Here is a 13,377-nt window from a genome sequence, read left to right on the forward strand (position 1 = left end):
CCTCAGACAGTTTCGCTATTCCTATTGGTGGAGAGCGCGTCACGTGGGTGTGTATAAACCTTTGTTTGTGACCAGTAAAAAGTGTTGAAACATGGGCGTGACCCGCGAGCTTGCACCTGTGCTTATAAGACAGTTTCTTCATTCCTATTGGTTGAGAGCAACGGCTGAAACAGTTGTGCCACATCACGCGATACGCGCGACGCACACAGCATTCCCATAATGAGTTGTTTACCCGAGGGCCTTACCATTTCATAGCTGGAGGGGTGTTGTGTTGAAATAAATCATTGAACAATTACAATGTTTGCATTTATTTTACTTTTTGACCAAAAAGTGTTGATGTTCTTTGACCGAAAAGGTATTTATGAATGGGAATCAAAGTGTGTTGAATCGGCTTTCAAGTGGTTTAAACTCGCCGAGGCCTGGTTCTTGAGAGTTTACCTCGACTTCGTCTCGGTAAAATTATCAAGAACCAGGCCTCGTTGGGTTTCGTCGAGTTAAATTATCAAGAACCAGGCCTCCTTGGGTTTAAACCACTATAGTTGAAAACCTCTTCACCACACATTGATTTCCTTATTAACCTCATTGTTTTTCGTCAAGAATTAATCTCTTGTGGTCGAACACCTTTTTTTTATCGAAAACAAAAGTCACTTGTCTCGTTTACCTTCTGGATGACTGACGGTCTCGATGTCCAACGACGGACGTCGAGGAGTGGTCTTCTCAGAGGGCGCCCTCTCGTTGTCAGTTGTCTCTTGGTTGCTCTTCCCAGCATCGTCCGATGGGGGCGGTAGAGCAAAAACTGATCTACCTCTCCTATCTGAAACAAATAAAATAAAATTAACATCATCAATGATTGATTAGTAAAAGTAGCCTAGACTTTGTTGGGGTGAATTTATTTTATTTTTTCAAGGCATCCACTCTAATGCAACCCTGAGTTGAAACTGACAAATGACATGTTGGCCGTCTCCACATAAGGCACGGGGGGCTAAATTGAACTAAATTGGGGCCACTGTTCACCCCTAAAAAATGTTTGTTTATTCTTTGTTTGTACCATATCTGAATTATAAACTGAATTTCGATTTTCAAGTGGTTCATTTAACACACCACCCACAATTTCGAGAAGAGAAAAGGACAAAAAAACTGTGTACATTGATTATTCCAAATGGCCTATATTAAAGTATCCCTATATTATACACAATTAATGTGTTAAATTCAATTCGTGTCAAACCACCGTCAGCGTTGACGATCGAAAGAGGGCTATAGTCCATCTCCTGTGCAAAATGTCAGCCCCCCCTCCCCCCCCCCCCCCCTCTTACCTCACCCAAAAAACTGGCACATTGCAGACTGGGTTTGACACTAAAAAAGATAATGACAACAGAATTGTAGGTGTCAACAAAGACCTTTAATAAGCTGAAAGGTCCCGTACTTTTCACGTTTTGTAGGGGGGACTTGTTGAAAAAAGGACGGCAAAAGGCACTGTGACACCCTACAAGTGCACCCCTTTCATAAACAGCTCTACCACTTCGTTTTGGCTTCAGGTAAGAAGAGGAAACACAAGCGCAGAACAAACATTCTAACCCTCATAGTTTCTTCGAGTTGCTATTTTTTCCTCCCGTGATTTTCAACACAATCCATATAATCCAATTATTCCAATTCTAAACATGGTGTATTCGCCCTTCACTATGGCCCTGTTGACAACAACAAAAAAAGGCATTCAACTTTTCTTTTTAAACACCCTTACCGCATGCCGCTAGTTAAACCCGCACTTATCTTCTAACAAACTTTTCCCAAGGGAATAAAAGGATGCTCATCACTACCTCCTTAAAAACTGTTTACCAAAGCGCTAACAACACTTAAGTGGTGATTCTTTTAAGGGTTTTATTCTTCGCCTTTTTTTACTTTGAACCGGTTCTACAGCCTCTGTCCCTAAACTGATTTCTGTGGAGTGTTTTTCGCGTTCTGAATGGTTTCTTTGGGATGTGCTTAACTCGCTTAGCCGGAGGGGTGTATTTGTCATTAACTGTATACCCTGTACCCCATTGTCTGACCCATCCCTAACATGCGTAAGTGGGCGAATTGGCTATTGTTAGGCACCTGTTGAGGTAATTTGCAAACATATTTTTTTTCTAGGGGGGGGGGGGGGCATTAATCGTGAACTGCAAAATGAACAGCTTGGAGCAATGGCCACACATTTCAGGGAAACTTGCCCTCCCGAGGGAAACAAACCATGGGTACTTTCGTTACTGGACTAAGGATGCATTGCTTCGAAGACTGATATCGAAGATTGAAAACATAGTTTGCATGCACGACGAATGGGAAGGTGTACGTTTGGTTATCACGTAACTTAAAATTAATAATAAGAAACTTTATTGGTTAGAAGCCTATACCGCAGCTTTGACTAACAGCATTTTGAGAATAATTTCACTTCAAAGTACTACGGACGTTGAAAAAAACATCAGTATCACTTACCCCAAAATTTTAAAGGAACACGCTGCCTTGGATCGGTCGAGTTGGTCTTTAAAAAGTCGTTTTCAACCGTTTGTTATGATTAGAAAGATATTTTAAAAGTAGAATATAATGATCCACACCAGTATTACTCGAAATTGCTTGGTTTTCCTTTTACCTCGTCGACTAACACGGTCGGCCATTTATGGGAGTCAAATTTATGACTCCCATAAATGGCCGACCGTGTTAGTTCGCGACATATAGTGAAAACCGTGCAATTTTGAGAGATACTTGTGTGGATAATTGTATTCTACTTTTAAAACATCTTTCTATCCATATGCATTTTATAACAAACGGTTACAAACGCTTTTAATAGACCAACTCGTCCGATCCAAGGCAACGTGTTCCTTTAATGTAAGACGCGTTACCGAAGAGATTATTCTTCCCAAGTGGAACATTATTCACTCCCGAGCTTCGGCGGTATCTAAACAACGCGACAACCCTTTGAAATGATTTTGTTTTCTTCACAGGTTATAATAACAACTGCAAAAATTAAAAACAATCGGTTCCAAAAATAAAAAGGTACACGTTCCCGGAAACAAGTTTAAAGGCAGTACACACTATTGGTAATTACTCGAATTGTGGGGAGATGTTGATGGTACAATACATTGTGATAAACCGCTCCCAATGTAGTTTTCGAGAAAGAAGTAATCTTTCCATGAATTTGATTTCGAGACCTCAGATTTAGAAATTGAGGTCTCGAAATCAAGCACACAACTTCGTGTGACAAGGGTGTTTTTTCTTTCATTATTATCTCGCAACTTTGACGACCAATTGAGCTCAATGTTGAGATACACCAAGTGAGAAGACAATTATTACCAATTACCAATAGTGTCCAGTGTCTTTAAAGGACCTTGGATCGGTCGAGTTGGTCTTTGGAAAGCGTTTGTTTTGAGATGCATTGGTAAGATAGATAATTCCAAAGTAGAATATAATGATCAACACAATCATGCCACGAAATTGCACAGTTTTCCTTTCAAATATACGTTGCGAAGAAACACGGTCGGCCATTTTGTGCAGTCAAAATGTTGACTCCATAAAATTGCCGACCGTGCTAGTTCGCGACGTAAAAGGCAAACCGTGCAATTTCGAGTGATACTTGTGTGGATTATTATATTCTACTTTTAAAATATCTTACTAACGATATGCATTTCATAACAAACGGTTTAAAATGTTTTTTTTAAGACCAACTCGTCCGATCCAAGACAACGTGTTCCTTTAAGGTACTCCGGTTTTGAGGAAACAGACTTAAATGAAGGCACATTGCCCCTTTAATGTGCCATGGCATAATTATTGTAAGGTGGCACTAAAAAAAAAATAACATATCAAAAATACATATCTTGCCTTCAATCAGCTTACTGTACTATATTCTTTTGGTTTGGTTAGACCCTCATCCCCTCTCTAGACCCATCATCCCTACTAATTAAAGCATATAGCAGACATCATTCATTATTTGCGTTACTAACGTGTCCTCTTGGCATTATCCCTTCTAGATTATTTCCCATTATCTCGAAAATAATTGGGTAGTCCTCCTCTGTGTTTCTTCATTTTCCCAATTCAAGGTAAGGAACTAATTTGATTTTGGTGACGATTCATCACAGGAATCGGTCCACTGACTTCGAGGTCTGTATATTGTCGAAATGTTCATCAGGGTCTGTGTTATATTGTCGAAATGTTCATCAGGGTCTGTGTTATTTTTTGGAGATATTGGGTTTTTTTTCATTGGAATGCAAAGTATACACAGTGATGAAAAACTGTAGTTTACACGCAGCCCCATCGAGTAGACCTTTACCATGGTGCAGACATCTTGACAATGTTCCCATTGATATCAATGTTACCAAACCGAGGTTAGAAGAACAAAATAGTCTGGTTCCTGTTTGCTAAATGATTATTAGCATTCATGATTTGTTATTCGATGCGAGGATCATGACGAAGATGGATGCAGCATGATAACGGTCTACAGGCACAACAAAACAAGGAAGATCATCACAACACTGGATACTGAGTGGGTTGTTAATGCATGGCTTAAAAAGAAACCACTTTATTAAAACTGTTCACGGCATGCCCAAAGTCGGTTGGGGAATACATCAAGGGGGTTTGCCCCCCGGGGTTGAAGAGCAAAACACCCGGTGCACTGGACCACCAGAGCTGCCCCGCTCCGTGCTCATCATTTTCAAAAAGAGCAAAATGGCTTTTCAATGAAGCGAAAGGATTATAACGTTGAAACGACAATTCGTGTTTTTGTGATTAGAAAAAAAAACCTAAACAACTCCCCACCCCTTGAAGATTTGGAGTCATTGTTGTGGAAAGATGGGTACAGATGATTTAAGATAGCTGTGGGCATTGTAGTCTAACTCCATAGTGTCCCATAGGACACTAATGTTCGTCATTTATAACACCAATACGCCAATAATGGGTGCCCTGCACTTGTGCGGTTTAAGCCAACCCATAGTTTTGCCCTCATTATTTATCGTTACTGTCATTATGCACAAACACGCTTCTTGTTCTGTACCTTGTGTGTACTTAATAGACATGTTGTTAAAAAATTCCTATGTGTTTTGTACGAGGTTTTTTTTTTTTGGGGGGGGGGGAGGTGGGGGTGGGGGGGGGGGGGCTGGTAAAAACAATTTCGAGTTCAGGAAAGAAGGGCTCTGTGTTTTGCTGAGAGAATCTGTGGGTGCCTTGTTTAGCTTCCCTGGGTCGACCCCGGTGTGTGGCGGTTTTTTTTTTATAGGACGAACGTGGGTAATTATCTGCACAAATTCGTCCTGGAAAAAGAAAACGCCACACACCGGGGTCGACCCGGGGAAGCTAAACGAACGCACCCAATGTAATCATGCTCGCTTTATGTAAAAGAGTGACAAACACCACTCTTTACATTTCGAGCTGTCCTCCATATGGCTCTTCAAAAAGAGTGGTGGTTATTTCACTCTTTTAGAGGGGTTTCACTCCAGGACAGAGTGAAAAAATCACTCAAAAAGATGCAAAAAGTGGAAGACCACTCGAAAAAGAGTTGTCCTTCATATGGCTCTTCAAAGAGTGCTTTTTCACTCTTTTACATTAAGAGAGTGATTTAAAGGCACTGAACACGTTTTGTAATTACTCAAAACCTACTAGCATGTTGGTATTCGAGCAATGGAGAGTTTATGGTAGTATAAACATTGTCAGACACGACTCCCTCTGAACTTAAAGTAAGTTTTCTTTTTAGTAAGTGGCGATTTCCTCACTAGAAGTTTCGAGTCTGAGAGAGACTTCATGCTTGAAGGCTTTCTCTGGCATCTAAAAGCACAACAAACTTTGCAATAAGAGTGTTTTCTTTCGTTGTTTTCTTGCGATTTCGATTACCAAAAAACAGGCAACAAATTCACAGATTTGTGAATTTATGCATTTGGTTGGGATAGACCACGTGAGACTCTGATAACTACCAAAGCTAGATTTGGGCCATGGCATGACAAGTGTCAATAACAGGCCTGTTATGCTTGCTTCGTTTTTGAAAGGGCAGGGCACCAGTTGAAGGTACCGAGGCATTTTATCCTTAATTATAACTTTATTTTCAGATACCAAGCATGTAACATAAAGCAAACATAAAGCGTGCAAGCACAAAAACTGGCTATCACAGTGCTTAGCAGAAATAGAATACAATCCAAAATACAATTATGTTTGCATTGTTTATGCGGTGACCCACTATATATTTTGCTTAGCAAATAAATTTTTGCATGTACTTTTTTCTGCTTAACAGCTTTATGAAATTGGTCCATGTGTAAAGAAAATAATGAGATCGCATCTTCTCTAATGTTCCACTTCAAATAATTTGGTCCTTACCCGTGGTGTCTTGGAATCGCAAGTCAGTCAGTGCACACTTAAAGCCACAGAACGGCTCCTGGCGAATCCTCGATGCTCCCACGTACCCATACAGCACGTTGTCCAAATCAGCCGGCGTGAAGCTGTAGAGAGGCGGCCGATGAATGTCACCGGTGAACGGCAGGACATTGTGAAGGTGGTGCGGTACCCTCGGACTTCCTGCCGCGGACGGTACTCCGAGAACGGTCTGCTGACCGGGCTCTCGACCCGACGGGGTACCGATGAGAGGCGCGGTCGCCGGCAGGGGGCTCTGGTACGGGTGGTGGAGCTGATGCACCGGGATTGGGACACGGATACACTGCCGTCCGAGAAGGGGGAAGGGGGGACTTGGGAACATGGCCCGGGGTGCACCCGTGCTGGTGCCGATGGGGTTTTGTAGTGAGACTGGTGTTTTGGGCCGAGCTGGCTGCCATTTGTAGAGATAACTGCAATTGAGAAATATAAAAAAATCAAATCAACGAAGTCAGTACTTTATAGACGTATAAATCACACGATAAACGCACATACCTCGTTGAGTTTTGATGAGAGCATAGGTGAAAGAGTAGTAAACATAATTTTCTAGCAACTTCGATGACTAATTGAGCCAAAGTTTACACACATTTTGTTATGCATATTATGTTGGGATCCACTAAGTGAGAGTGTTGGTCTTGGACGATTACCAAATTAACGTGTCCAGTGCCTTTTCAATAATCAGGCTTTCTTATAACCAACAATAGTGTCAAAAGATGTATTGAAAATAGCAATCGGTTGAAAGTTGGTGGAAGTCTTTGGTGCGTAAATGCCCATTCAAATGTTGTTAAAGACCAGTCTTCTCACTTGGTGTATCTTAACATATGCATAAAATAACAAACCTGTGAAAATTTGAGCTCAATTGGTTGTGGAAGTTGCGAGATAATGACAGAAAAACACCCTTGTCACACGAGGTCGTGTGCTTTCAAATGCTTGATTTCGAGACCTCAAAATCTAATTCTGAGGTTTCGAAGTCAAATTCGTGGAAATTTACTTCTTTCTCCTTCTTCCTTATACCTTCAACAACTCCCCAATACTCGTTACCAAGTGAGGTTTTATGCTAATAATTATTTTGAGTAATTACCAATAGTGTCCACTGCCTTTAAATACCTTTCACAACAACAATTTCATACCTCATGCCCTACATGTGGCAGATTGTGCGTTCCACCTCCCCCATGAAGGAAGACGTTTCCATACTCATGAACACTCTTTTGTTGTACAGAAATTGACCATTCTAAAGTCATCTAATGAATTCCAGAGATTCCTAACCAAAACACAATGATTACACGTTGTACACATGCCACATATCCAGCACCATATGACAAACTAGTAGTCGACCATTCCCTCAAATCCCAACACAATGGAGTTAAAGGCAGTGGACACTATTGGTAATTACTCAAAATAATTATTAGCATAAAACCTTTCTTGGTGACGAGTAATGGGGAGAGGTTGATGGTATGAAACATTGTGAGAAACGGCTGCCTCTGAAGTGCCATAGTTTTCGAGAAAGAAGTAATTTTCCACGAATTTGATTTCGAGACCTCGGATTTAGAACTTGAGGTCTCGAAATCAACCATCTAAACGCACAACGTGTCTTTTCTTTCATTATTATCTCGCAAGTTCGATGACCGATTGAGCTCAAACTTTCACAAGTTTGTTATTTTATGCATATGTTGAGATACACCAATTGTGAAGGCTAGTCTTTGACAATTACCAATAGTGTCCACTGCCTTCTAAGCATAAAGGCACTGGGCACGTTCGGTATGTCAAAGACTCTTGGTGTATATCAACATCATACAAATCTGTGAACATTTATGGGCTCAATTGATCAGCGAAGTTGCAAGAGAATAATGAAAGAAAAAAAAACACTTATAGCACAATTGTATGTGCTTTTCAGATACCGAAAAGTTGTTCTCAGATTCAAATAAGTGAGTGAAACATTTTCTCTTTCTCAAAATCTAATGATACTTTAGAGGGAGTCGTTTCTCACTGTGTTTTATACTATCAACAGCTCTCCATTGCTCGTTACCAATAAAAGTCAGTTGTTATGATAATGTATACATTCTGATAATATTACCAAAAGTATCCGGTGTCTGTAAGTAAAACTTCTTGATACACGATTCACAGAATGGGATGAATACACTGTAGACATCGTTTTGAAAATAAAGAAAGGTACACAACAGCGGCAGCAATTTCCACAACTTTTGATGACAAGCCAATACCATAGAAATGTCATTCAAAGTGTGTTAAAGGCACTGCATGGATTTGGAAACGTTTGGTAATTGTCAAAGACCAGTCTGCTTACCTGGTAAATCTCAACATATGCACAAAATAACAAACCTATGAACATTTGAGCTCAACTGGTTGTCGAAGTTGCGAGATAATAATGGAAGAAAAAACACCCTTGTCACACGAAGTCTTTACTTCTGGATTTCAAATAATTATTTAAGAGGAAAATTACTTCTTTCTCGCAAAACTACGTTACTTCAGAGGGAGCCGTTTCTCAAAATGTTTTATACTATCAACAGCTCCCCATTACTTGTTACAAAGTAAGGTTTTATGCTAATAATTATTTTGAGTATATACCAATAGTGTCCACTGCCTTTAAGTGAAAAATTATTTCTTTCTCAAAAACTACACGTTACTTCACAGGGAGCCGTTTCTCACAATATACCAGCTCTCCATTGCTTGTTACTAAGTTGTTATTCTAACAATTATTTTGAGTAATTACCAATAGTGTCCACTGCCTTTAAGTGAAAAAATATTTCTTTCTCGAAAACTATACGTTACTTCAGAGGGAGCCGTTTCTCACAGTATTTTATACCAGCTCTCCATTGCTTGTTACTAAGTTGTTATTCTAACAATTATTTTGAGTAATTACCAATAGTCCACTGCCTTTAAACGACATCTTGCCAATCATACAGGCAATTACCCAATTTGTAAAGACCCTTCCAGCTGATACACTATCAAACATTACTTCATTATTTTATCCTGCAACTTAGGAGGAAAAGTCATTATGGAATTCTGACAGGTAATCCAATACACAAAAGTTATATACACACAACACATATAGTTTGTAATGGGAATTAACTGTCCACAATGACAACAGTGTGGTTATTGTTTCCGCTAAACGAAAACAAACAGGTGCGATCCATTGTAGGGATATAACAATTCATGACTTGTTTATTATAGTATGAACATATGTTTTCATAATTTAAATAAATTCCAGACTTCATTTTTTTTTATATTTTGTGTGATGAATTTTTTTAATCGATGAGAACTCGCGTTGAGTATGCAGCTTGTGTTTTTTGGCCAATGACTGTTTTCTGAGCCATGGTCACAGGCGGTTGGGTCACATATTCAAAAAGTCAATACAGCCCGGGGTATTACGGAAGCGCATATGCTGTCAGGTGAACAAAAACCTATATCTGGGCCCAATTTCATGGCTCTGCTTACCGTTAGCACAGAATCGGTGCTTACGGTGAAGCAGGGAATTCTACGCTTACGGCAAGCGTGTTTCACGAGTTAGCGGCGAATTTGGGCTTCTGCGCGTGCGTACTCCACGTTGCTAGGCATTATACGCTTACAAGGCTAGCGCAGAAATTTGGCGTTTGCACGTTAGCGGGGAATCGTGATCGTAAGCGCAGAATTCGGCGGTAAGCAGAGCCATGAAACTGGGCCCTGATCGTGTACATACATGATAACTTAACTTATCGTGTACGTACACAACTTATCGTGTACGTACACAATAAATCGAATTTATTTATTACGTAATATTAAACTGCATCGATACTGGACAAAAAAATCGTAGTAAAAATAATTAATTATGGTCTCGTATGGACCTTAACGGTAGTTAATACGATACACAAAAAGCAGAAAACAACTTGCCATCAAACCCCAAGATAAAAGAGCAAATTACCGAAAATTACATAAATTAGACAGTCTTATCCCACTACTGTCCCCCCACAGATCAGGAAAACATTGCTGAGCGATAACAGTTTAAGTACAACTAGGTTTAAAGGGAAGGTACAGGTTTGGTAATGATTTGAGCTCAATTGGTAGTAGAAGTTGCGAGATAAAAATGAAAGACAAAACCACCGTGTCACACGAAGTTGTGTGCTTTCAGATGCTTGATTTCGAGACCTTAAATTCTAAATCTGAGGTCTAGAAATCAAATTTGTGGAAAATTACTTCTTTCTCGAAAACTATGTCACTTCAGAGAGAGCCGTTTCTCACAATGTTGTTTACTATCAACCTCTCCCCATTACTCGTTACCAAGTAAGGTTTTGTGCTAATAATTATTTTGAGTAATTACCAATAGTGTCCACTGCCTTTAATTAAGCACAAAGAGTAGCTAAGCACAACAAAACTATGTATACCAGAATAAGGTCACCAGCCAAACTACCAATGTCACATCAACGATTTGACAAAAAAAAAAAAAGCAAATCATATGCGTATTACTCGGGTGGTATCCGAACCCAGGACCTGCAATTCTAGAGCAGTGTCTTACCAACTAGACTACCGAAGTTGCCGGTAGCTAGAGGGAGTTCAGATAATTGTTTAAATCATGTAGGTTTATCCGAATATCACCCCCCCCCCCTAACCCTAACCCTAACCCTAACCCTAACCCCCCCCCCCCCCCACCATCCACCTGTTTTCATCCCAGTCCTGGTGCTGGGACCGTTTCCCTTTGAAAAGATAAAGCAATCGGAAAATTCGAGAGAATGACGCGCGGAAACATTTCACAGAACAATTACAAATGTACTGTTATTTGAAGGCTATTTTACAAAATGTTACCCCTAGAACAAAGAAAACCAAACTATAAGCTTCCACTTAAAAAAATCAATTATCTTTTCACATTTTCGATCGTTATCATTTCTATGGGGTTGCACTCAACGAGAAGATTTACAGATAGCAGAAAAAAAATCTCCATGTTGCGAGGTGTAACCTGTCAGCTGCAGTCGTGTGGCATGCATGACCAGCCGTGTGTGGAAGGTAGCTCGCCCAAGTAATCGACCACGCGTGCTGCGCTGCTGCACGCCGTTAGAAATGCCTAATCCACCGCCCATCAAGTAGCCATTAACACGCTCGAGGAAAAAAAAAGTACGAGACTATGTATCAATTTTCGTCAAATTGTCATCATTACACATAAGTAATATCTACCATCTGCTGAGCAGAAGAGAGCCATTGACCTAGTTTGGATTTAACTTTATTGTTGAACTTCAATAAACAAAAGTGCACATGAGCATTGAGCACGTGTGCATAATATCATCAATTGTCCCTAATTTACTAATTGTTATTAGTTGACACAAAAGCAAACAATAACATTAGACGGATCTCGATTCCGGGTTCCGATTGCTTATACAGAGAAGTGGCGAGATTTGATAGACGGTCTGGAGTCGGAATATGTGTTTTGTATTTTGAGTCCGGATTGCAAGTCCCGGATGCATTTGAGACTCAGCTCCACGTTTTCCATGAGTTTGTACTTAAAGGACATACAGACACCTTTGGTAATTGTCAAAGACCAGTCTTCTCACCTGGTGTATCTCAACATATGCATAAAATGAAAAACATGTAAAACAAAAATCGACCTCAATTGGTCGTCAAAGTCGCGAGAGAATAATATGGAAGAAAATAACACCCTTGTCGCAAAAGTTGTGCGTTTTCAGATGCATTTGCATTCGAGACCTCAGCTGAGGTCTCGAGTTCAAATATTTTAGTGAGATATAACTTTTTTCCCCCCAAAATACGTTCAGAAGGAGCCGTTTCTAATAATGTTGTATACTATACACAGCTCTCCATTGCTCGTTATAGTAAGTTTTTATGCCAATGTGTGCCGGTGCCATTAAAGGGAACGTATATTTTGGTTTTTGAATATTCGTTCGGTTGTTTTAATCATGTATACAGGTAGATACGATACAACTAGCCTTTGAAAATTGCATTTCAAAATATGGTGGAGTTTTTTGTTTTAGATATTGCCGAGAATCCGGAGCGAATTAATATGTCCACGCAGGAAGAATAATCCGCAATTTGAATACACATTCCGAGAGACGTATCTGACAGTAACGTTTCTCAGATTCAAATTTTGGGGGGATAAAAAAATGATTTATCTTTCCAATTACCAATTTACTTACATGTGAAATGACTCGCAAAACTCTTCACTACCTAATGCTGTGCTTCTAAACAAGTAAGTTTTTAACATCTATTATATCGTTGCGGTACCCGCTGCCAAAACTGCCTCTAGCTACCGGGCAATCTCGGTAACTAGTTGGTAAGACACTGCTCTAGAATTGCAAGGGTGGTGGCTTCCAATCCTACCCGAGTAACATGCCTGTGATATATTTTTTTTCACAGGTATCGGAGAAGTACTGAGAATACAGTGCTAACACACATCGGTGTATACATGGGGAAAAACTAAAATTAAAGGCAGTGGACACTATAGGTAATTGTCAAAGAAGAAAACACCCTAGTCACACGAAGTTGTGTGCGTTTAGATGGTTGATTTCGAGACCTCAAGTTCTAAATCTGAGGTCTTGAAATCAAATTCATTGAAAATGACTTCTTTCTCGAAAACTATGTCACTTCAGAGTAAGCCGTTTCTCACAATGTTTTATACCATCAACCTTCCCCATTACTCGTCACCAAGAAAGGTTTTATGCTAATAATTATTTTGAGTAACTACCAATAGTGTCCACTGCCTTTAACAAGTAAGTTTTCATTGTCATTAATGTTAAAAGTCATTACTAAACGTATTCCCTCTGACAACACTTTAGTCATGGTTGGAATAACACTCTCATCACCAATAAACGTTTCCCAGAATCAATTGTTCAGTTTTTTTTCGAAACCTCATTTTGTGTTCCCCCTCGGATCTGAATGTCATATTTTCCACTTAGCATAATTATTATTTAATTGCATTCAAATATAACAACAGCTGATCATTCGTCGTGAAAGGGCAAGGCTTTGGAGGGGGGGGGGGTGGGTGGGGGTGCGGTTGGGGTGTTCAAA

General features: G+C 39.9%; 1 protein-coding gene across 3 annotated transcripts in view; it reads right to left on the reverse strand.

The window, feature by feature from the left end:
* The window catches only part of LOC139950051 (uncharacterized), a 59,676-nt gene that overhangs the window by 32,073 nt on the left and 14,226 nt on the right, over window positions 1–13,377 (reverse strand). For all 3 annotated transcript variants that reach the window (XR_011787618.1, XM_071948679.1, XM_071948680.1), the window contains 2 exons: window positions 6,325–6,788; window positions 662–814 (listed from right to left, as the gene is read on the reverse strand). Coding sequence is in view for 2 of the 3 variants with exons in the window: in XM_071948679.1 (XP_071804780.1) it covers window positions 662–814; window positions 6,325–6,788 (617 nt within the window). In the remaining variant the exon portion in view is untranslated. The remainder of the gene's footprint in view (window positions 1–661; window positions 815–6,324; window positions 6,789–13,377) is intronic.

This window comes from Asterias amurensis, chromosome 17, assembly GCF_032118995.1.
Source record: "Asterias amurensis chromosome 17, ASM3211899v1".
In the NCBI taxonomy this organism is placed as follows: Eukaryota; Metazoa; Echinodermata; class Asteroidea; order Forcipulatida; family Asteriidae; genus Asterias; species Asterias amurensis.